This window comes from Phaenicophaeus curvirostris, chromosome 26 (genome assembly GCF_032191515.1).
Source record: "Phaenicophaeus curvirostris isolate KB17595 chromosome 26, BPBGC_Pcur_1.0, whole genome shotgun sequence".
NCBI lineage: Eukaryota > Metazoa > Chordata > Aves > Cuculiformes > Cuculidae > Phaenicophaeus > Phaenicophaeus curvirostris.
Genome location: NC_091417.1, coordinates 1730061 through 1754325, shown reverse-complemented (window position 1 = coordinate 1754325; position 24265 = coordinate 1730061). Strand labels below are relative to the sequence as shown.

The window sequence follows — 24265 nt, the reverse complement described above, 5'->3', positions numbered from 1 at the left end:
ACAAGGACGGGCTGAGAGAGTTGGGGTTGGAGAGGAGAAGACTCCGAGGAAACCTTATAGTGACCTTCCAGTACCTGAAGGGGCTACCAGAAAGCTGGGGAGGGGCTGTTCACAAAGGCTTGTGGTGATACAGCTAGGGGCAATGGGGATAAACTGGAGAGGGGCAGATTTAGACTAGATGTAAGGAAGAATTTCTTCACAATGAGAGTGATGAGGCACTGGAACAGGTTGCCCAGGGAGGCTGTGGCTGCCCCATCCCTGGAGGTGTCCAAGGCCAGGTTGGATGGGCAGCCTGATCTAGTGGGAGGCAGGAGGGTTGGAACTCGATGATCTTTAAGGTCCCTTCCAACTCAAGCTATCCTGTGATTCTATAAAAACGTGCATCTCTTTCCTGTCCATGCAGCGCAGCCCCTCCACACACCTCTCCATCACCACCCATGCTCACACCGCGCTCCCAAGCAGCCTCCCTGCGCTGCCTGCTCCCGCAGCGCCCGGTGTGCAGCCTCGCCGGCGCCTTCATGGCAACTTCTGCTGCGGGATGGGGTTCAGTGCACGTGCCTGGCCCGTGCCACTGCTGGGGCCCCACGGACAGTGAGCTCACAGAATTATTTAGATTGGGAAAGACCTTTAAGATCGTCAAATCTAACCCTAAATCTGACACTGACGAGTCCACTACTAAATCATATCCCTGAGCATCACATTTCCACATCTTTTAAATCCCTCCAGGGACGGAGACTCCACCACTGCCCTGGGCAGTCTCTCCCAGTGCTTGACCACCCTTTCAGTAAAGTAATATTTACTAATACCCAATCTTAACCTCTACTGGCACAACCTAAGGCTATTTCCTCTTATCCTATTGCTTGTTACTTGTGAGATGAGCCCAGCACCCACCTCACCACAACCTCCTCTCCAGGAGCTGCAGAGAGCGATGAGGTCTCCCCTCAGCCTCCTCTTCTCCAGGCTGAGCAGCCCCAGCTCCCTCAACCATTCCCAGAACCCCTGGGCTCCAGCCTCTTCCCCAGCTCCGTTCCCTTCTCTTGGATGGATCCCAACCCCTCAATGTCCTTCTTGGAGTGAGGGGCCCGGAACTGAACCCAGGATTCGAGGTGCAGCCTCACCAGCATCGGGCACAGGGGGACGATCCCTTCCCTGCTCCTGCTGGCCCCCCCAGGGCTGATCCAAGCCAGGATGCCATTGGCCTTCTTGGCCGCTGCTGGCTCACATTTAACAACTGCCAACCAACACCCCTGGATGGTTTTCCGCCAAGCAGCTTTCCAGCTGCTCTTCCCCAAGCCTTCAGCGCCGCATGGGGTTGTTGTGTCCCAGATGCAGAACCCTGAGCCGCGTTGCACCCCCTGCCCCCCCCCCCCCCCCCCCAATCCTGCCGGCGCGGGGACTCGAACCCGCGACTCGCACCCCGCGACTTGGCGGGAACGGCCGGGGCGCGGGAAAGCCGGCGCGCGGGGCGGTTGCCAGGCAGCGGTTGCCCGGCAACAGCGACAGTGACGCGGGCCATGGCGGCGGGCGCCCTGCAGGACGGCACCTTCCCCAGCCTGATGACCGGGGGGACGCAGCTGTTCCGCCTCAAGGAGTACGACAAGGCCCTGCGCTGCTTCGACAACGTGAGGGCACCGGCGGGCGGCACAAGGGGCCCTGGGACGGGGCTGGGGTGGGGGGGTGGGGGGAGGCACCAAAAGGGAAGGGGGATGAGAGGGTGAGAATGAAAAGAGGGGACCCACTGGGGCGGGGAGAGCGAGGGAAGGGTCCCCAAAGGCGACTGGGGGTCACTGAAGGAAGGAGAGGTGGGAATCGGCACCCACAGAGTAGTGGGAGGGGGGCAATCCCTGCCTGGGGGAATAAAACTGTTCGCCCTCATCCTGTCGCTGCATTCTCTGATCTCTCAATCTCAACTCTTTCATCTTAAAACCAATCCCCTTTGTCCTAGAGATTTAGAAGAGAAGGTGGATGAGGTGCTAAGGGGAATGGTTTAGTGTTTGATAGGAATGGTTGGACTCGATGTTCCGGTGGGTCTCTTCCAACCTGGTGATTCTATGATTCTATGAGAACTTAGAGCAGCTTCCAGGACTGAAAGGGGCTCCAGGAAAGCTGGGGAAGATCTCAGGGAGTGCAGGGATAGGATGAGGGGGAACGGTTTTGAGCTGAAAGAGGGGAGATTGAGATGAGATTTTAGGAAGAAATATTTTCCTGTGAGGATGAGGAGGCCCAGGCTGCCCAGAGCAGGGGTGGCTGCCCCATCCCTGGAGGGGTTCAAGGCCAGGTTGGATGGGGCTTGGAGCAACCAAATCCAACGGGAGGCATCCCTGACTGTGGCTGGGGGTTGGAACTGGGTAGGCTTTGAGGTCTCTTCCAACCCAAACCATCCCATGATTCTATATTCCTGCTGCTGAGCCCAGCACTGGTGCCATCTCTGTCTGCTGCGTTCCAGGCGCTGAAGCTGAGAGCAGGAGACAAGGACTGCCTAGTTGCCCGTTCAAAATGTTACCTGAAACTTGGAGACATAGAAAACTCCATGAAAGATGCTGAAGCTTCTCTCAAAGATGACAAAACGTTCTTCAAGGTATACAGCACGATGTGGTAAGAGTCTGAGGTGGCCAAGGATGTCTTTTATCTGTGGAACTGCAGGGTCTAAGAGAGCATATGGCCAGAAACAGCTACCTCTGAACACACCTGTGACTTTTTTATTGCTTCCAAAGACGTGGAGGTGCTCAATGAAAAACTGAGATGGAGTTCCAGGACCAGATTTTACTGAATGCAGATTGTGATAGCATAGGGTTCTTACTTCTGCCTGGTGGGGAGTTAACTGATATCTCTTAAGCTTTATTTTTTTTCTCTTTTTTAATCTCTTTTCCACCCCTAAATGTCATTTTAGGGAGTTTACCAAAAAGCCGAGACATTATATATCATGGGTGATTTCGAATTTGCATTGGTGTTTTATCATCGAGGCCACAGGCTGCGTCCAGACCAACAGAAGTTCAGGCTGGGTATTGAAAAATGCCAGGAGGCAATCAACAACTGCATCGGAAGTAAGATGTTCTGTTTTCTGGTCCTTACAAGCACAGCCAGAAGCTGTTCAGGGATGGCTGACGGCAAATTAGCTCTGCAGGTGACCCAAGGACCCTGCAGAGACAGTGTCTCTCTGCTTCTAGATTCTTGTCCTTGGTGGCCATTCTCACATATCATGGAGTAGTTTGGGTTGGAAGGGACCTTAAAGACCATGCAGTTCCACCCCTGCCAGGGGTAGGGACACCTCCCACTGGATCCAGTTGCTCCAAGCCCATTCCAACCTGGCCTTGAACACCTCTACCACTGCTCTGGGCAGCCTGGGCCAGGGCCTCCCCACCCTCAATGTGAAGAATTTCTCCCTAATGTCTAACTTAAATCTTCCTCCTTCCAATTTAAAACCATTCTCCCTTGTCCTATCACTCCAGGCCCTTGGAAAAAGTCCCTCCCCAGCTTTTCTGGAGCCCCTCTCAGTCCTGGAAGCTGCTCTAAGTTCTCCCTGGAGACTTCTCCAGGCTGAACGCCCCCAACTCTCTCAGCCTGTCCTCATAGCAGAGGTTCTCCGGCCCTCGGATCATCTCCACGGCCTCCTCTGGACCAGTTTCAACAGTTCCATATCCTTCTTCTGTTGAGGATTCCAGAACTGAATGCAGGGCTCCAGGTAGGATCTCACCAGAGCAGAGTAGAGGGGGAGAATCCTCTCCCTCGCCCTGCTGGTCCCACTGCTTTGCATGCAGCTCAGGACAGGGTTGATTTCTGGGCTGTGAGCACGTGTTTTCAGCTCATATTGAGCTTCCTATCCTTCAGCACCCCCAAGTCCTCTGCAGGTTTGCTCTCAATCCTGTCATCCCCCAGCCTGTACTGAAACCATGGATTGCCCCAGTGATGAAACCAAGAAGCAACAAAAAGAGCACAGCTCTGCGCTTTTTTCCTTTGGCTGACTGCCTATCCATGTACAGCGTTTCCTAACGTCTGTTATACTAGGAAAGTGTGACACTAACTTAAATTTCCAGCGTTGTGTGGAATGCAGAAGAGAGCAGCTGATCTACTTACAGCTCCTGCCGATCACAGAATTCCTTTTGAGATCTTTATCCTAATATTCAAAGATCATAATGAAATTTGCTGTCCTACCTGAGCCTGGCCTTCCCTAGATCCTGACTTCTCTCCAGTTTTCATTGCATAAGACCAGTGAAACTGTTGACTGTTGCAACGGAGCACTGCTTTCCTAATTCCTGGCGTAGATGGTAGAACGGAGTCCTGCAGGAGACAGGAAAGGCCAAGGACCTAGTGATGTTCAAAGCAAACTGAAAACTGGTCCCTTTTCCCTTAGTTTTTCCCTTAGCACTGCTCTCCCATGCAGACGAGCATGGATAGGACACGTGCCCGCTGCTGGGGGCACCTTCGACACCGCACAGAGCTCGCCAGGCTGCTGCAAAACCTGCCTGGGCAGTCCCTGCACGGGGCCAGGACGCACCCTGCCTGCACACCCGTGCACACCGGCCCTGATCCTTCAGATATTTAAGTGCTTTACTCTCCCTGAAAACCATTTCAGTATTTCAGTCCAGCACAGATTAACTTCATGTCCCAGGTGTGTGTGGGTAAAAGCCTAAAGCTGATATTTACCAAAAAACACAAGGAAAGGCTCCAAATCTGACTTGTTTTCCTCCATGACTGCTGCTTTCTTAGCTTGGTTTATGGTTGGACTCGATGATCTTGAATATCTTTTCCAACCTAAATGCTTCTGTCATTAATACAAATGCCTTTATATCTCTGCACCTCTTAGTTGAAATGCTTGTCATGCTTGGTATTCTGAGCTAAAAGCTTTAAATGCCTTCAAGCATCTGGGCAAGCAAACAGATTAAAACCCAAAAAGATGAGGTTTTTTTTCTGTAGTGATAGCTCCTCGATGCAGGGTAAAACAAGCAAGGAAACACGTTAGCATTTGATCAGGATGTTTAACTAGTTGGGAAATGCACACACGTTAACAGGGCACATCCTCAAAACTGCTTCGGTTGGCAGATTCAAGAGCACCTGCCTGCCACCGTACGTGTTTACACACATCGCTGATCTTGGCCCAGCTGCCTCGCTGAGGAAATCCCTCTCCAATAGCATGCAAAGCTCTTTCCTTCCCGCTAACCAGGCTAAAACACAGAGTTTTTTTTCGCTCTTTCCTCCACTATCAGAGCTCAATCTTAGCAGCACAACTGCATGTCAGAGGGAAAGTGAGTTTTGCCCTAATGGCAGCGCACAAAACCTGTTAAAGAGCTCCCTAGATTGCTGGGGATCCCCGTGCTTATCAGCTTTCCTTCCATTTTGAGCTTTGGCTGTGATCCCACAGGATCTGCTGTCCTTTTTGCTTCTCTCTTTCCATGCAGGATGCAGCATGTAAGCAAACTGCACTGCAATGGGAGCCCCATGTGAAAATAGGAATTAAAATCCTGAGAGGAGCTGTGTTCCCTGCTCACAGAACATCCCAACATCCACGGAGGGGGCCTGGAACTGGCTGATCTTGAAGGTCCCATCCAAACTCAAACCATTCCATGATTCCATTTCCTATGAAAGAATCTCTAGAAAGCTTTATTTCAAACACGACATTATAGACTTGGCACGTTTATTGTCATTTTGATTTCTAAAGCTTCCGCACTGCTGTTCTTGAACACTAACGAATATTTTCTCTGTGTTTCCAGGTCCGTCCTCAGTTAAACTGGAGAATAAAGAGGGTCTGTGCTTTATAAGCAGGCAGGCAGAGGTACAGTCTGAAGAGCTCTTGCTTTAGAAGCTAACTAGAGTTGTTATAACGCTAATACTTTCTAAAATAGGCATTAAAGGATTACTGTTTTCTGCAGTAATGGTTGGTCTAGTGAAAAGTCTGGAATCCAGGAAGCATGCTGATCTGTTAAAAGAGTATTTATGCACTTGCTTTTAAGGTAGTTCTGGCTCAGGCTACGCAGAATTTAAAGGAGAAGGCAGAAGGGCAGGGAAGAGCAACCAAGGGGAAACAAAGCCCAGTTTGAAATTTCTCTGCCAGTCGGTTCCCATTGGGTGATGCTGATCACCCATCAAGGGTAATGAGTAACAGCCAGAGGTCTGAGCCAGGGTACATTTATCTACAATATTTACTTTGGCTTCACCTGATGTGCGAGGTTGACGTTTTTGATAATGGACACTTTCTCGATTGCTTAATTGTGGGGTGGATCATTGCAGTGGTGCCTTGTTCCTCCTGGATGCCAAGCCACACTTCCCTTTGAAGCCAGTGCCGTGAATTCTCGTTGCTTCTGGCAGCTGGAATTACAGGTCCTCACTGGTAAAAATGATTTGTACAACGGCTGGAAGTAAAACTTTAGGAATACCCTCCTGATGGTTCAGAAGCCCTGGCTCTTCCAGCTGCTGTTTCTGTGACTGTGAACAACTGGACCTGCCTTCCCCAGAGCCTTAACCTCCTCCCGCAGCACTGCAAGCCCTCCAGAACAGCACAAGATAGCAGGACAGAACTAATTCTTGCAGTTACTCTCATGCCCTCTCCTGTTCTAGGAAGCGAGGGTGCACAATTGGGTTCAAAATGTCAGTTGCTCATAACCAAAGCAGTTGGTGAGACACTGACTCTCTGCTTTTATTTAAAAAATAAGTTGGTTGATATGGAGCATAAACAGAATTCTGCTAATTCTAGCGTTCCCCACTAATCTACTCCTCCTCACTTCATTTTCTCTCACTGTAGAGCAGAAAAGCAAACCAGAAACTCCAAATCAAACTAACTAAGGATGAAAAATGGACAAAGAAACAAGTGCCTGTGAGGAATCCAAAAGCTGAGCGACAGTTTCTTGGAGAACTTTATGCTGACAAACTTTACCTAGAAAAGTTGCTCAAAGATAAAGGTCTGTCTCCATTATATTTAACTAAATGTTGCTTCTAAGCAGGTGGTGGTTCTTCTTTTTTATCCCCTATGATTACTCTTCCTAATCTGTACCAGAGCTCACAGCCCATAGTGCTTGCAGGGGTCCTGAGAGGCAGCAGCTGGAGAATACAGGCATTTTTGGAGCCAAATCCAATATTTCTAACCATGTCTGAGCATATTCTTTTCCCTTTTAGACATCAGGCTTTCATAACAAACAATAAAACAATTCAAGAGCAATCTGTGCTGATGAAATCAAAAGCAAAAACAGTATCATTACAAATAACTTCTACCACAACAATAAATTCCACTTGCATTAAGTGCAAAGCATTGCTAATAGAGAAGTAATTAAGAATTAATCACTGCTCACAGGTTTTATGGTATTACTGATATTAATAAGACGTGGGCTATCTGGTTTCCAGGCACGTAAGTGCCCTCTCAGTTTTAATTTAATCCACATCACTTTTCAAACTATCATTTTAGTACAGATACCCCACACCCATCGACTGAGCCCCTCCTTGGCTCCTGCCAGCTGATAATGCTGCGAACACCAGCTCCAGCTCACACAAACACACAGAACGGGGCACAGCAAGGGAATTTGCCATAATTTCCCTCCTAATCACATCAGTTCTGAGCAGCTCTGAAGACTTTAATTTCCAGGCCTCTCTATTAGAGCAGAAAAACATTGCCAGGCTGCTGAACTGCAGCTTCACCTATCCTGAACGTTAACACTCTCCTGGTTCTGTCATCTTATTTCAGATTTGATGGAGAGCAGGACAAAGCAGGGGATTAAAGTAGCAGATCTGGTTTTGAGTGGCATTTCCTACCTGGAGACACACAGTGAATTCTGGCAGCAGCAGAACCCTATTTATGCCCGCGTGAGAGAACGCAAGCTCAGGCAGCAAAGGTGGACCCGGGACAAGAAACTAAAACCAGCTGAGGTTGGCAGATACGTCGCAAAGAGTATGGAAGACATTGAGATGTGTAGGTGTCCTGGCTCAAAGCAGTAAGAAAATAATGACTGGCACATGTAATTATTTGCTGCAGTAATTACGGAGCACAACAATAGAAGCAGTGCAAGTATTAGCAAACACTACAGGCAGTTTTTGGCAAGTGTTTGCTTTTGTATTCTTCTCCTTTCCCAATACCTTCCGAGATTCAGAATCCAACACATTTTTTTGCTCAGCTTTCTCTGTACTTGTGGTCTTGCTGATTAGTTTTAGAGACACCACTTAGATAGCAAAGCCAGGCAGGCCACTGCTTGGCAAATGCCTCGGGCTGGATTGGTAATCAGAAGTTGCTTTATTGAGAGAATGCAAGCCACTAGTATTAAAAAAAATACCATTGTAGAGAGATGAAATGGCTGAAAAATGGGTTTGGAAGGAAGGAGTAATTCAGCCACTTCTGGTCTCTTTCTGTCTTCTTGTGCTACGTACTGTACAACTTGGGGAAATAATTTGGGCATTACTGCAATTCACTTCTTTTAAGCTACTACAGCTCAGTGAAGGCAGTATCAGAAACACCCTGCGGTCTAATTCCTGCAGCGCTGTAGCCCAGCTGGGTGCAGTCATAGAATGATTTGGATTGGAACGGACCTTAAAGCCCATCCAGTTCCACCCCTGCCATGGGCAGGGACACCTCCCGCTGGATCCGGTTGCTCCAAGCCCCATCCAACCCAGCCTTGAACCCCTCCAGGGATGGGGCAGCCACCACTTCCCTGAGCAAAATGAGCAGAGCTCACCAGGAAAGTGCAAAGGGCTAATTTATGAGATAAAACTCTTAAGTACTGTAGCTAGAACTTCATCTCCAAGACCAAACTGACATAACTCTGAGCTTTCAAAACCTTCAGACAAGCATCATTCTCCTTTACCTTTCTTCGGCAACTCTAACATGTTACCAGAGGAATTTTTCTTTGCTTGCAGTGATGAAAGTCATTTCCAGTAGTGCCAGAAGGAGAGTCAGGAGTACAATCTCCCAGGGGCAGATTTCATGGAGGTTGGAGGGAGGAGATGCATGAAGAGTCAGGAGCTCTGACCTCTCCTGAGCTTTGTCTGAAGCTTACGCACCTGCATCTGCTTCCTCAATATCACTGTGTTCAGCTGCCAGCATTAACCTTTCCTCTCCATCTCTAGTGCTGAGTGGCGACTGCCCGCAAGAAAGCTGCAAGAAAGCCGAGCACGTGCTAAAAATAATACAAGGGTTGTCAGACGATGAAGTTCCTAACAAGAATGAACTGATTGGGAACCTCCACAGCTGCATTGGGACCGCTCGGTTAGAGATGGGAAAGATGGAAGCAGCTCTGCAAAGCCATAAAATGGATCTGGAAATTGCCAGGCAGAAGTAAGTGCTGAGAAGATCAGCTGGAAGGGGAAAAATCCAATATATAGAGGGAAGTACCGCTGTTAAGATGGATTAGCACTAGGTAGTGTAATGCTCACCTGGAGATTTAATAGGGCAACGTGTTCAGGCTCTTATTATCTTCACTATTTCAAAAGTAAGGAGAATCAACTGGATCCAGCAGGAGGTGTCCCTGCCCATGGCAGGGGTGGAACTGGATGGGCTTTGAGGTCCTTTCCAACCCAAACCGTTACAAGCATCTATGATCCCCAAGGCCACAAAGGGAACCTGAGACAAAGAAAAGTGGAAAGACTTTAAGGATTGCCAGATTTGAGAAAAAAAAAATCAAAGACAAAACAAAACGACTTTTCCCTGAGTCTTATGAGTTTCAGCTGCAGCAGCTACAGATCAGCCCCAAACCTACCTTAATTTTCTGCCTTTCAGGCTGACATTGGTCCTTTACCTTTAATTCTCAACTTTTCGCCTGAAGTCATGTTGAACACCAAAAAAAACGTGAGGCTGAAGCAAGCTTAGGCTGTATCAGAAACAAGACTATTTCAGAGACGATTTCTTTTTTTTTTTCCAATGCAGCAACCTGCCAGATGCTGTATCCAGAGCTCTGGAGAACGTTGGCAGAGTTTATGTCAGAATGGGGAAATTCCAGCAAGCTATCAACATGTATGTAAAATTAATTACTGAAAAGGCAGGTTTTTTTTGTCAATCCTTGTCAAAACCAATTACTTGGAATTAATTAGATGCTGTTGTTTCCATTTATTTAATCACGCTGCTAGCAAGGGGGGCTGTGGAACTTTTCACAACAACGATACGTGGAATCAGTGGTGGAAATCATAACAGTGAGATGCAGTAAGCGTTTGTCTGTCTTACTCTGTGCTTAAAGATGGGAGGAGAAGGTTCCAATGGCAAAATCCAACCTGGAGAAGACCTGGCTGTTCCATGAAATCGGCCGATGTTACTTTGAGCTCAACCAAGCTGAAGCAGCCCACGATTACGGAGAGAAGTCCTTGCAGTCAGCAGATGAAGAGGGAGATGTTGAGTGGCAGCTCCACGCTGTGGTACTGCTGGCACAAGCACAAGGTAAAGGCATTAGCACAAATATTGCTCTAAGGATGGAGACAGCCTGTTCAGCTTGATTAACTATGGTTGTTCTCATCATTGTATGTTAAGATAGATGTTTTCATTTGTCTGTTACAGTACAACTAAAGGATTATCGGTCTGCAATCATGAACTTTGAAAAAGCTCTTCAGAAGGCAAAGCTTATTCACGATGAAGCTGCTCAAGAGGCCATCCTTACTGTAAGTGCAAAGAGGAGAGAAACTTAGGGCAGTGACAAGTCAGCTGTACCTTGTCTTGTGGCCTGTGACTGAGGAAACAGCACCATACAGCCAGAGTGTTAAAGGAAATGCAGCCTCCGAGGCAGTTCTTACATTTAAAGTTATCACAGAATTATAGAATGGTTTGGGTTGGAAGAGACCTCAAAGCCCACCCAGTTCCACCCCCTGCCAGGGGCAGCGACACCTCCCACTGGATCAGGGGCTCCAAGCCCCATCCAAGCTGGCCTTGAACCCCTCCAGGGATGGGGCAGCCACCCCTGCTCTGGGCAGCCAAGCTCAACCTTTTCTGGTGTCTCCAAAACATCCCAGAGAAACCTACCTGGAGAACATCTGGACATGGCCAGTGACCCAGGTAAAGCAATCTGGGTGTTCTGGTCTCCACCTCATGGGTTGTGGACGATCAGACTGCAGCAGCTGGCCAGGCAAGTTACACCATGGGCACCTCCTTCTCTGGTGATCCCTCAGGTGTCCAGAGCTCAGGAGGAGCCTGTGCTCCTACTAGAAGAAAAATTATAGTGTTAGAGATGGAATCTTCAGGGGAGGAGGCTTTTAATAAGGGATAGCAACAGGCAAAGATCACTGCGGGGAAAAATGAAGCATATTGTTGCCAAGAGTAGGTAGGAAAGGAGGAGGTAATGATAGCTGAGGTACCTTAGGTATGGAACTTCACTTCTAGAGCTTTTCCTTATAAGCTGTTTCACTTTCAGGCCTTGGAAAATCTGAGCAAAAGCTTCTTCGAAGAGCTGAAAGAAAGAGAAGTAGCCACAGTTCGCTCTTTTAAAGGTAGTTGTCATTTAGACCTCTGCATCCCATAAACATAAAAAATTCTCCACTTTCCTGTCCTGGAGCACAGGCCGAGGTGTGGGAGGAAAGCACATTATTGCCAGGTGGCACGCACCCAGATTTCTGGCCTGTATTGCATTCTCTGTACCAGTGCATAGCAGCAGAGATTAATTTATGTGTGACGCTGTATAGAATCAGTACTTACCAGTGCTGTCCACCTAGAAAGCTGCTTTTAATATCACTGAGAGTAGCTCCAAACCATCAGCTGCATCCAGAGGGTCCAAGGATCGAGTTCCTTATGAGAGCTGAATTAAAATCTCCCTGGAGGGACCGCGCTATCCCCAGCTTGGGCAGGAGGTGGCAGCGCTTCCCCAGTATTCCCAGCGCCGGGAGGCGGCTCCGGGGACCTGGATACACCCGGTCCTGGATGGATCCGGCCTGGGATGCACCTGATCATCAGTGTACTTGGCCATGGATGCACCTGGCTAGGGGTGTAGTTGGTCAGGGATGCACATGGCCATGGAAACACATGGTCATGGATGTACCTGGCTGTGGATGCCCCTGGCCAAGGATGTAGTTGGTCAGGGATGTACCTGGCCGTTGAAGCACCTGGCCATGGATGTACCCAGCTCCCACCACCTGCTGATCCCAGCCCCGCGAGCCAGCAAAGGGAAACCAGAGGGCAGCAGGGACAGATACCAGGCTCTTGCTGTTCCTGTGCCCTGCGGATTGTGCCAAAACGTGGTCTAAGATGGCTTTTTCCTCCCCAGATTATGATTTCAGCAGTGAAAACACAGAAAACAACAACTCAGAGACATACAGAGAGGAAAAGGAAAGAAGGCAGAGCACAGAGAATCACAGAAGTGGAAAGCAAAAAGGTGCCAGGAACCGTGGAAAAAAACATGGAAACGATACGGAGCGGGGAAATGAAGAAAAGGCAAGTGGAGGAGAGAAGAGAAAACAGAAGAAAAAGGCGAAGAAGCTGATGAAAAGCAGCCGTACCCGGCGCAGCGGCAAAGCAGTGTGTCCTTAGGAAGTGGAATGAAGGGCTGTGACCAGCACAAGGCCTGCAAACAGCAATCCTGGTGGTGTCCCCAATCTGGAGCTCTTCTTAGTGGTGTGCCCAAGCCCAACCGCTCCTGGCGGTGTTCCCAAACTGGAGCTCTCCCAGTGATGTTCCCAATCCAGAGCTTTCCCAGCATTGTTCCCAGTCTGGAGTTCTTGCTGTTCCCTGTTCAGGACTCTCCCAGCACTGTTCCCACATCCCCTAGTCCTGGTCCTGCCCCTGCACCCCCCATCTCTGCCTCACCCCAATCCCCCATCCCCCTGCTCCTTGTGTCCTCCCTCCCGCTCCCCCTGGCCCCCCAGGTTCCCACTGACCCTGACTCTGCCAGACTCCACACCCCCCCCATCCCCGCATCCTCCACTCCCTGCATCCCAGTCCACGTCCCCCCATCTACCACCCTCCATTCCCCCTCTCCCCGGGCTCCCCCTGCCTCCTGCACCCCATATCATCCATCCCATCCCATCCTCTTATCCATCCCCATCCTATCCCATCTCCATCTCATCCTATCTCCATCCCATCCTATCCTCTTCTCCATTCCCATCCCATCTCCCTGTCCCTCCCATTCCCCATCTCTTCCAGTTCCTCCCCCTTATCTATCTCCCATTCCCCCCTCTCCCCCAGCCTCTCCCCCTCTCCCAGTCCCCCTCCACGTTCCCCCCTCCCCGTTCCCCCCCAGTCCCCCCCCCTCTACGTTCCCCCCCCCTACGTTCCCCCCTCTCCACGTTCCCCCCTCTCCCCGTTCCCCTCCACGTCCCCCCCAGTCCCCCCCTCTCCCAGTTCCCCCCCTCCACGTTCCCCCCTCTCCACGTTCCCCCCCAGTCCCCTCCCCTCTACGTTCCCCCCTCTCCACGTTCCCCCCCTCCCTGTTCCCCTCCCCTCCACGTTCCCCTCCCCTCTCCCAGTCCCCCCCTTTCCACATTCCCCCCCTCTCTACGTTCGCCCCTCTCCAAGTTCCCCCCCTCCCAGTCCCCCCCCCAGTTCCCCCCTCTCCCCGTTCCCCCCTCTCCCAGTCCCTCCCTTCTCCCAGTCCCCCCCTCTCCCCGTCCCCCGCCCCCCCAGTCCCCTCCCCTCCCCGTTCCCCCCTCTCCCCGTTCCCCTCCCCTCCCCGTTCCCCCCTCTTCACGTTCCCCCCTCTCCACGTTCCCTCCCTTCTCCCAGTCCCCCCCCCCCAGTTCCCCCCTCTCCCAGTTCCCCCCCCCCCCCGTTCCCCCCTCTCCCAGTCCCCGTCCCCCGCCCCCCCAGTCCCCTCCCCTCCCCGTTCCCCCCTCTCCCAGTTCCCCCCTCTCCCCGTCCCCCCTCTCCCAGCGCCTGCGCGGCTGTCCGGGCTGGGGGGGGCCGGTCCCTATGAAAGGCGCGGCGGGCGCTGCCCGCTCAGAGCCGCTGTCCCGCTCCGCGGCCGCCGCTGCGCTCACCATGGTAAGAGATGGGGACACCCCCCCCCCCCCCCCAACAGGGGCCGCGGGGGCCCTCGGGGACCGTGGGGGCGATACCGTGGGGGTCCGGGCCGGGGGCGGCTCGGCGCGGGGGTCCCGTGGCTGCTCGGAGCGATCGCTCGGTCCCCGCGGGCTGAAGGGGGGACATTGTCCGCGCGGAGCGGGCTCTGAGGGGCCATTGTTCCCCCCCCGGCTGAAGGCGCCGATTGTCCGCGGGGAACAAAGGGGTGTTCTCCGGGGTTGTTCTTTTGTTCGAGCCTTGAAAAGATGCTCAGTCCCCGCGGCCACCGGCGCGGAGCTCGGGAACGGCGGGGGCAGCGCCGCCCGCCCCCCGCGGGGCTCGGCAGGAGGAGGAGGAGGCGCTGATGCTGCCTCCCCGGCGATGCTCCGGGAGCCCCGGGGCCTCGGAACTGGACACCGAGAGCGGGACAGACGCTGCGCCCCGAGGGCGACATCCAGGGGGCCCACAACCCGCCTTCACCTCCTGGAATAAGGGATAGAAAAGAGAGAGAAGGCTACAGGCGTGACCCGAGGGCTGGAGCGTCTCTGCTGAGACGGGCTGGGAGAGCTGGGGGTGCTCAGCCTGGAGAGGAGGAGGCTGCGGGGAGACCTTAGAGCAGCTTCCAGTGCTGGAAGGGGCTGCAGGAAAGCTGGGGAGGGCTCTGGATTGGGGAGGGCAGAGATAGAATGAGGGAGAACTGTTCTAAGCTGAAATAAGGGAGATGGAGATGAAATTTTAGGCAGAAGTTCTTTCCTATGGGTGTGGGGAGGCCCTGACCCAGGGAAGTGGTGGCTGCCCCATCCCTGGAGGGGTTCAAGGCCAGGTTGGATGGGGCTTGGAGCCCCTGATCCAGTGGGAGGTGTCCCTGCCCATGGCAGGGGTGGGACTGGATGGGCTTTGAAGCCCCTTCTGACCCAAACCGTTCCATGAGTCTATGAAAAGTTGATCAGCCAAACAGCTGTTAAGGTCTTCACCCTGCAAAGAGGTGAGCTGGATTTTCCTGCAGCGGGCAGAGCATTTACACAGCGTGTAAAACTCCACAAGTTTTGCCTCAAAGGTAAACGTGACCCCTTTGGGCGAGGACCTGGCTGGGGAGGAAGGTGACAAGTTCACACACTACGCCCTCGGCACAGTCGCAAACTCGCACAGCTGGAGAAATCCCTCGTTTCCTTCCAGTCCCGTGTTTTCCCAGTCCCTGCTGGGATTCAGTTTGGGATTCCCGTTACCGGAGCTGCTGGCAGGCGGGAGAGGAGCCAGCGCCAGCTCCCCAGCAGCATCCTCCCCATGTTCCGCTACCAAAGGCGAGCGATTCTTCTTGTACTCGACTTCTAGTTTCGGTTTCATGTTCAGCTCTGCAGCTGCTCGAAGGGGTTTTGCTTTCCTGGAAGCGATTTCAGTTGCCATTCATCACCAGAGGAGCCAGGTTCCTCCCCTCCGTGGCATTCGGCTGCTGGCGTTCAGTGTAGCACGAAGAAGCGGCAGCTCTTGATGCAGGACACATCATCCACGCTGACTTTGGTCAGAAAGAGCCTTCCCTCTGGGGATGGAGGATGCCTAAACAGAGCCCTGTGTGGTCTTTTAGCCAGAAGGAACGATGAGGTTGCAGCTGTCACAACCTCCTGGGACTTGCGTTTCCCGTTTCCAGCCACACATGTTTATTTAAGTGTTCAGAAATACATTTATCACTCGAAGTGCTCTGCCCGGGCTCTGAGGAGCTCGTGGTGCCACGTGATGGGCAAAACTTCCCCTTCCTGGTCAGGTAGAACCGCGGCTGCCGAGGTTGAGCAGGAGCTGAGCTGCACCTCGAGCTCCTCAGGTCGGTGCTGGGGTGGTGGGGTGGGCAGAGGTCCCTGCTGGAGACGGAGCTGTGAGAGGTGGCTCCAGCCCAGCCAGGCACGGGGGGCAGGGGCTGCGGGATAGGGGGTTCCTGCTCCCCGTTCCTCGCCGGGATGCTCAGCAGGGCTCACACGGTGGGAGCACACGCTCTCGTGGGGTTGCTGGCCTGCAAACTGTTTTCTGGAGAACAAGATTTGTGAGGAAAGGCTGAAGGAACTGGGGGTGTTTAGCCTGAAGAAGAGGAGGCTGAGGGGAGACCTCATCGCTCTCTGCAGCTCCTGGAGTGGAGGCTGTGAGGAGGTGGGTGCTGGGCTCTTCTCCCAAATGACAAGTGATGGGATGAGACGAATGGCCTCAAGTTGCGCCAGGGGAGGTTCAGATTTGACATCAGGAAAAATTTCTCCATGGAAAGGGTTCCCAGGCTCTGGCAGAGGCTGCTCGGGGAGGTGGTGGAGTCCCCGTCCCTGGAGGGGTCTAAATGCCAGGCAGACGAGGCGCTCAGGGACGGTTCAGTACTGGACACAAGTATGGTTGGACTCACTGCTCTCAAAGGTCTTTTCCAACCAAACAACCCTATGATTCTTGCATTTCAGAACAGAAGCTTCTCAAAGAAGAGCCACCCATTCCTGCCTAAAATATTTAGAAAGATGTCTACTCAATCAGCGAAAGAAAGACCTGAAAGCTTGCAGTACCCTTTCCTCGATGACGAAGACACCATCTCCACAGTCAAAGAATCTAAAACCTTTTTTATTCTACGGGGCCTGCCCGGCAGTGGGAAGTCCACCCTGGCCCAGGCCATCCAGGATAGGTATAAAGATGCCTGCAAGGTCATCTCTGCCGACAGCTATAAAATTACACCCTTAATAAGAAGCACCATTCCCGAAGAATACTCCAAGGTGGATGAGGATCTAGTTAACTATTGCAAACGAGATATCAGCGTTATCGTTTTGGATGACACTCACCATGAGAGGGAGCGACTGGACCAGCTCTTTGATATCGCTGACAAATACCGGTACAAAGTCATCTTTGCCGAGCCCAAAACCCAGTGGCGAATGGATTGCTCGCAGCTGAAGGACAAGAATCAGTGGAAACTGTCGGTGGAAGAGCTGAAGAAGATGAAGCCCAGCTTGGAGAAGGAATTCCTGCCCATGTATTTTGGGTGGTTTTTGAGCAAAAGAAGCTCGGAGATCCTGAGGAAGGCTGGCCAGGCCTTCTTGGATGAGCTCGGGAGCCTCAAAGCCTTCAAGAAGGAGAGCAAATACTGTATGTATGGAAATATCTTATCGGGTTCTTACTGGGTTGATGAGATGTTAACTCACAGTAAATGGATTGAGTCTGGCCAGGTTCTAACACAAATTTCTAGTTCCAGTTAGCAAGGAAGCTGTTTAAAGCTGCTAATCCCTTTCCCAGAGCTGATAGAGATGCTGTTGTAAGTGGAGATGAATTAAAGGGCTCTTCCTAAGAAGACTGAGAGCTGGGTTTGGGGGGCAGCAGCGTGGGCTCAGGTGCCGGGCAACCCCTGGCTGCTGCGATGAGTGGAAGAGAAAGGCTGAACACTCCTGTCCCTTCGGGATTTGTACAGGTTAAGGTGAGCTGTGATGACGCGCGTTCTCTTTTCTGGTTGCATCCCTTGCTCACCCAGGCGGGAGGAGGAGTTTTTCTTCTCCATCTCCTTTTCAGCAGTAAGAAAGATGGAACATGAAGGGCAGGTTGGTGAGGAAAGCAGAGATGGGACTCAGGCTCAGGGAGTGGCATCAAGGATCATTTTTTGCTGGTAACGCTGTGTACCTGCATTTGCAGTTGCTTCTGCTATTGAAGACCCCAAAATAAAGATTGATCTCACCAGCTACTTTGTGAAAAGGCCACCCGGCGTCTTGCACTGCACCACAAAATACACAGAATTTGGAAAAGCAGCTGGAGCTGAGGAATATGCACAGCAAGAAGTGAGTACCAGGGCTCCAACACCTCCTCCTTCCCGCAGGGGATCCACGGGGCTTGTGGGGTGGGCTTGGAGCTGAGAGGGAGGAACAGGGAGTTCGCCGACGTGGCCCATGCCAGGGAAGAGTTAGTTTCCAAACAAGATACTCCTACCCCATTCTCCCAACTTATCATAGAGTCATGGAATGGTTTGGGTTGGAAGGACCTTAAAGCCCATCCAGTTTTGATCCTCCCTGCCCTGGGCAGGGACACCAGCATCATCTCCAACAGCTTGATCTGAATGCTGATAAATTCAGATACTTGCGCTTCCCAGCTAAATTATTTCAAAAAGGAGAAGCCCAAGTTAAATGTTGGAATTTCTGAAGGGAAGAGACGTAACCAGCTCTAAATTCACAGAGCTGAAACTTCAGGTCACACCCTTCCCATTGTAGACAGAGTTTCAAATATAGAAAGGTTTGGGTTGGAAGGGACCTTAAAGCCCATCCAGTCCCACCCCTGCCCTGGGCAGGGACACCTCCCACTGGATCAGGGGCTCCAAGCCCCATCCAACCTGGCCTTGAGCCCCTCCAGGGATGGGGCAGCCACCCCTGCTCTGGGCAACCTGGGCCAGGGCCTCCCCACCCACACTCATAGTAAATAACTTCTTAAAATCCCATCTCCATCTCCCCTCTTTCAGCTTAGAACCATTCTCCCTCATCCTATCCCTGAACTCCCTGATCAAGAGCCCCTCCCCAGCTTTCCTGAAGGCCCTTTCAGTCCTGGAAGCTGCTCTAAGGTCTCTCTGCTCTAAGAGCTACCGTGATCAGCCAAGACGCTGAGCTGGTGGACAATAAAGTCAACCCTGGTGCTGTAAATTCCATCCCTCCACAGGTGGTTCAAGCTCTTTTGTGTCTTGTCTCCCTGTTCCCTCAGGCTGTGAAGGCTTCCTACGGCAAAGGCTTCACCTTGTCCATCTCTGCTCTGTTCATCACAACAAAAACTGTGGGGGCCCGGGTGGAGCTGAGCGAGCAGCAGCTGCTGCTGTGGCCGGGAGACGCCGACAAGATCCTCCCCACCGACAACCTCCCCAAGGGCAGCCGGGCGCACGTCACCCTCGGCTGCGCCAACGGCATCGAAGCCGTGCAGACCGGGCTGGACCTGCTGGAGTTTGTGAAGCTGGAAAAGGCAGGGAACAAAGGGGAGCAAGTGGGGGAGATTGGAGGAGGGAAACTGCTGTATTTTGATAACGGTATGTGGATGCTTCTCCTTTCCAAGAAGATCGATGTGAGGGCGATATTCTCGGGTTACTATGGGAAAGGGAAACTCGTGCCAACGCAGAGCACCAACAAACGGGGCTCTGCTTTTAGTTCCTGCACCATCATCTAAGAGCACGCAGGGCAGTGGGTTGGTTTGGTTTTAAAAGGCAAGTAACTCCTGTAACCTCTAAAAGTGTAAAGAGAAATAATTCTACCTGTACTAAAGCAAGCCCTCTTGCCAGCCCCAGTGTGCAGCCCCCTGGGGAGAGTTTGTTGGCCTCCAGAAAGGAAGAAAACAAGCAGCTCCTGGCTGAGAAGCATCAGGAACAGGGTGCTTTTAATGGAAGAGCTCTGGAGAGAATGGGACGTGGGGGTGGTGCTCTGCTTGTTTTCTTCCTTGGAGGGAAATCTCTGCTCTTTTGTAACTTGTCCCCGAACCACAATCGTGAGACCGTTACCTGTCGGTACTGCACGCCCTGGCAGACCAAAGCCAAGCGAAGGGAACTGGGTAACGCTGCTCCCCTTCTTCCAAGCCCAAGGGACTGAATTGGCTGTTCCCAGAGCTGAATTCCTGGGTGAAAACCAGCAAGGTCCTCTTGTGGATCACTTGTCACGGCGGTTGCTTGCTCGTGGTTCAGATTCCTCCACTGCAGGGAAGCCCATTGCCAGGTGATGTCTTAAAGAGCCCTTGCGGACTTCAAAAAGTCCCAGAAAGGGAAAATCCCAGGAGATGCATTTAGTTTCCGCAGCACAGCTCCAGTCGCTTCACTCCATGTGTCAGAGAGGGCTGGATCAAGCAGCGTCCGGTGTCCTTGTCCTGTAGGGAACAATCCTGCCTTGGCAGGGAGTGGAAGAGATGAACTAATGTCTTTTCCATCTTTTAGAAACTAAAATCGTGTCTGAAGTGCGGAACTGTACTTCATGCAAGATTTTACTACTTCTCTCTAATGCTCTTGAATGTTAAAAGTTAGGCTGGCAGTAACATCGTAATTTAGGAAGCAAGCGGAGGTGCCGTAACTGCGTAACTTGAGGCTGCTCGAACCTAAACTGTTGGCTGGAAAAACGTTAACGATGAAGCACGTCTGTTTTATTGAAACTTAAGTTCTTGCTCTTAGCCTGCCCGCCACTTGTCAGCGGAGACGTGGCCACTGCTTAACCCTAACGCAAAGCACAACTAACGGACTCGGGTTAAACTCACGCTCTGGCTCCGTGATTGGAACTAATCCCTGCTAACGGATGTAAATACTTGCTGTGTTGGACACGCGTGTGCTGGGCTGGTGTCTGTAAAGGAGCTGTGGGATGGGCACAGCTCGGCTGGGCATGCTCCGACACCGCTCCTGGGGAAGCCCTGGAAGAGTTTCTCCTCAGAATGTTTATAACAAAAGCGAGGGGTGCTCTGGGATCAGTGGGAAAAGTTTACCGATAAAGCACAATATTTCCTGCTGTTTCAAAATAATGGATGGCAAATTCGCCTTATAACAAAATCGGTACCAACCCAGACCCCGCAATCCTCCCTTCAGTGGAGAAACCCCTGCTGGCTTCCGCACCAGGGCAAGAACCCAAGACACAAATCCCCTACGGGTGAGATTAAAAACCTATTTACCAGGAAAGCCCCTGTGGGAGCGCGCCGAGCTCCTCTCTCTCTGCTGCCCTGGAACAACCCAAAGCTCCAGCTCACATCCAGCACCAAAATGCACAGCTGGAATATCGCGTTTATTTGCCTGTTCAAGAACAACAGTGAGATTGTCGTCATTCAAGTTTTTATTAGTTTGTACATCATATACAGTTTATAATAAAGTAAACCAATTGCATATGGTTTTGCTTCAGTCTGTGAGATTCTTCATATAAACACATCATTATGGATTCTGCCTAATGAAGTAAACAACAAATATTCACATTTTTTACCATTCACATCCTAGAAAGTTAAGGGTCCGCAGAGGAACAGCGTTCACGCCGATGAGAAGCCTGGCTTAGAGAGGATGATGTGTTTGGCAAAGCGATGGGGATCATGATTGCTCCATGCAACGCTCCTTTCCTCCCACGGGAAAGGGTCCCATATTTACACTGAGGTAAACAGTCAGGCTTTCGCTTCAGATAAATACTGCAGCACGGGGTCTGGCGTCCTCTCCAAGCCGGCTTCACATCAGCGCCCGGATTTGCCTTGCCTACTGCTCAGTGTCGTTACAACGCGGCAGCGACGCATGCAGAGAAGACACAGGGTTCCCTCTTCCACACTCAGCCCCTCCGCCCCTGCTCCATGTGGTTTTCCCTGAAAACTTGAGCTATTGAGCGACAGCAGGGAGGCAGACGGGGCAGCGGACACGGATCCGGCTCTGCCACCCAGCCGGAGGCAGCACCCCAGCTCTCCCAACACGTCTCTGCCTTCCTGAGCCACCCCAGCGTGCCGGAGCAGGCTCAGTAACGCTGCCGCCTCGGCGCCTTGCTCCACTCCCCACACCACAGCTTTCCTTCCGAGGGCAGACCCGGGCTAGAGTGACAACTTGCCCAGCACTACTCAGAGAGCGGGGACAATCCTGACCCTGCGTGAGCCGGGACGCTCCAGGCACGTGCAGGGAGGCCGAAGCGCTACACATCATTTTTCAATGCCAAGCTCTGGGAGCAGGGACAAGCGGGACATCTCCGAAGGCGAAAGGGCACCCAGGAGAACGGAGAGCACGGAACCGCTGTGGGCTCACCTCCACTACAGCCCCAGGGATCTCAGCCCTGCTCGGAGCAACCCAGGGAGCTGGACACACAAGCCGTCCTTCATCCCAAAGGAAGGGGAGGGGAGGGTACAAGGCACAAATTTAAATGGGATGAAAAGCATCCGCTTGAAGATAAGGGAATAGCTTTAGTTCTTAGGGAAACGGAGGAAGTAATTTTGAAAGAAGAGCAAACCACTGCGTGGTCCAAACGCTTTGGTCATTTCAGGGGTTGATGAGTGATTTGGCCAAGGGCAGCTGGCGTGGAGAGCGGTGCTGGGCGTTTCTGTATCGGAAGGGAATGGCAGCACAGCAGCTCTCACTGTCAGATACAGCAAAACTCCCAGAGACTGGCACTATTCCGTGGTTAACAATGCTGTTAGCCCTAAACTTTTTCTTTCTCCTTTTATTTCAGTTTGCATTAACGTATTTACAACAGTCAGAGCCTTTAGCACAGGGATCCGGCTTTGCTGCGACACTTCCGAGTTCCCAAACGAAACCATGCGCTTTCATGGCTCTCGGTGCTCCCCACAAAGGTGGAGATGACCCAGCATCCACTTAGTAAAGTAAATCCACACAAGCTAAAACACACCAAGCTTTGTGCTCTCGAGGTCAGGCTATGGCACATAGAAGTGTCTCCCACCCACTAACATCACTGCTGTGTGTACTCACTTGTAAATCATGAAATTGCTTCTATTTTCATTGGAATGCAACCACATTTCACTATTTGGAACCATCCCTGCAGCAGCTCAGACACTACCAGTATCCTGACAAAGCAAAACAACATCATGGGGAAGAGTTTCACAGTCAAATGATTCCTTATCTCCTTGTAAATGCTACGGAGTCACGACAACGGAGCCTCACTTCACACGCTTGGTCTGCCCAGCCACGCTCCCTGCACGCACACAGCTTTTCCCTGCACTCAACAGCTTCCCCAGAGGAAGCTGACAGCCTCTCCACCAGCTATCGAGCTGCTCCTTCCATCCCATCTGCTAAAAGACCGCTCCCTTCCACACCAGCCCGGCCTCGCTTTCAGCCACATCAGCTCTGCTCTCTCCAGGCACTTCCCACATGCACAAGCTCTCTCAGCACCAACCATTCCCCTTGGGGAGCCCCAGAGCTGCTCGGTGCCTAGATTTGGGGCTCTTGAGCAGGCAGGGCCGGGCACGAGATGCTCTGGGGGCACACGCAGGTACAGCTCAGGGTTAAGTACCAAGACTTTTGCTGTTACGCCAAAAAATAAACCTTCAGTACCTACAGACTGACTTCCAAGAAAGGCAACTCCTCCCATCAAAAGGAAGGGCTTTCCCCGTGGTTTCTTCCCCGTGCCAGGCTCAGGTGGAGGCTTAGTCACACCAAAGGAAACTGCTTCTAACCAAGGCTTGATGCTCGTGTATCTCTGTGCTGCAGAGATCACCAACGGCAATTGTTTCCCATCACCTTAGGAAAATCACAGGCCTGATACCCCTTTAAAACACTTTTTCCATTCCCTTTGTGGCCAATTCCTCCCTCAGGTAACTCCTGCTGAGCCAAAGGAACCTGCATGTGTGTGTGTCTGCAGGGTGGTAGCAGCCAGAACACTGGCACCAAGGTTCCCTGTGCCTAGGTACAGAACACCCCGTGAACAACATTCCAAAACTATCAAGTGCAAAAGGCAACGTTTCGAGCACTGCACGGCTAAGCAGAAACGGTGCCTGGTGTCTCCAAGCCAGACACGCTGGGGGTACAGAGCCACCGCAACGCTACCTCCTGTCCTGCAGCACCGCGGGAGTCACCAAACGCCGCTCAAGTCCCAGCTCTCCGCACAAAAGGGAACCCAGGTTTGCCTTCACACCTCGAATCACACAATAACGCTCCTCAGAAAAGTCTTGGCACTCACCATATTAATATTTAACTACATTAAGTCATGCATTCATGTACAGTTTCATAAATATCTGCTGTATGCATTTTCTCTCATAGAAGAGAGGCCATTCCGCTGCCGTCCTGCAAGGAATGGTCTCATCCAAAGTTTGGAGAGAAGCCTGCTTACTTAATTGGGGGAGGGGGAAATAAAACCCACTGACAAATGCAGGATGCATCTCTACGTGGTGACAAAAGACAGAGAAGAGTCCAAACTGTACAGTAATAGCAACAGAGCAGATGAGATGTTACACAACCAGAGCGCCGCACTAAACCAAGCCCAGTGAACCCCAACAGATGAGTGCCATGAGGACTGGAGGATCGATATGCATAGACCAGGACTTCAGTTCCCCAGATATTTTCCCGTTTCGGAGTCTGAAAGATGCTAGGACCATGTTTTGTGCTCTTAGTGCAATCCGAGTAACTCCACCACCTTCCCTCAGTGCAAAGGAAGTCAGAATAAATGTAGCCTATTTTTGGAAATACTACTGAACAGTGGCTCATTTTAAAAGCTGATTTTTGAGCGAGTTATAAAATACTTCCTTTATTCTGCGGTACTAGAATTTAAGCCCTTAAATCTTCCCTCTATGAAAGCAGATTGTCAAAAGTTCTGGCAAAGCACGACCCCGGGACTGTGGTACTTGGCGGCGGCAGCACCACAAACTCTATTGCAACCGGCGGAAACGAAGATAAAACTCACATTGCGGTCTAGCAACTCTGTCCTGTTGAACAGGACAAGGACAGCCCTCGAAAGGAAGGAAGACAGAGATGTT

General features: G+C 51.7%; 2 protein-coding genes and 1 long non-coding RNA gene across 3 annotated transcripts; 2 read left to right on the top strand and 1 right to left on the bottom strand.

Moving 5' to 3' along the window:
- The first annotated feature begins 1514 nt into the window (after positions 1-1514).
- On the top strand, positions 1515-12557 carry ODAD4 (outer dynein arm docking complex subunit 4). Its single transcript, XM_069876998.1, has 12 exons — positions 1515-1622; positions 2447-2578; positions 2891-3044; positions 5709-5770; positions 6737-6893; positions 7670-7894; positions 9043-9250; positions 9839-9925; positions 10146-10342; positions 10460-10560; positions 11307-11382; positions 12153-12557. The coding sequence occupies exons 1-12, from the start codon at positions 1515-1517 to the stop codon at positions 12413-12415; spliced, it is 1770 nt and encodes a 589-aa protein (XP_069733099.1). The 3' UTR covers positions 12416-12557.
- On the bottom strand, positions 7930-11573 carry LOC138731224 (uncharacterized). The gene is made up of 5 exons (XR_011339140.1): positions 10919-11573; positions 10133-10323; positions 9711-9866; positions 9349-9535; positions 7930-9070 (listed from the first exon to the last, which is right to left on the bottom strand). It is a non-coding gene; the product is annotated as an uncharacterized lncRNA (long non-coding RNA).
- Positions 12558-13756: 1199 nt separating the features above from the next.
- On the top strand, positions 13757-20704 carry CNP (2',3'-cyclic nucleotide 3' phosphodiesterase). The gene is made up of 4 exons (XM_069877021.1): positions 13757-13864; positions 16312-16981; positions 17519-17661; positions 18569-20704. Exons 1-4 carry the CDS (start codon positions 13793-13795, stop codon positions 19019-19021), a joined length of 1338 nt encoding a protein of 445 aa, XP_069733122.1. The 5' UTR covers positions 13757-13792; the 3' UTR covers positions 19022-20704.
- Positions 20705-24265: the final 3561 nt, after the last annotated feature.

Excerpts from the sequence above, each read along its gene's own strand:
- ODAD4 (XM_069876998.1), top strand. The coding sequence starts at position 1,515 with ATGGCGGCGGGCGCCCTGCAGGACGGCACCTTCCCCAGCCTGATGACC. Across the intron at positions 3,045-5,708 it reads AATCAACAACTGCATCGGAA|GTCCGTCCTCAGTTAAACTG; the intron begins GTAAGATGTTCT and ends CTGTGTTTCCAG. Across the intron at positions 5,771-6,736 it reads TTATAAGCAGGCAGGCAGAG|AGCAGAAAAGCAAACCAGAA; the intron begins GTACAGTCTGAA and ends CTCTCACTGTAG.
- CNP (XM_069877021.1), top strand. The coding sequence starts at position 13,793 with ATGAAAGGCGCGGCGGGCGCTGCCCGCTCAGAGCCGCTGTCCCGCTCC. Across the intron at positions 13,865-16,311 it reads CCGCCGCTGCGCTCACCATG|AACAGAAGCTTCTCAAAGAA; the intron begins GTAAGAGATGGG and ends CTTGCATTTCAG. Across the intron at positions 17,662-18,568 it reads AGGAATATGCACAGCAAGAA|GCTGTGAAGGCTTCCTACGG; the intron begins GTGAGTACCAGG and ends CTGTTCCCTCAG.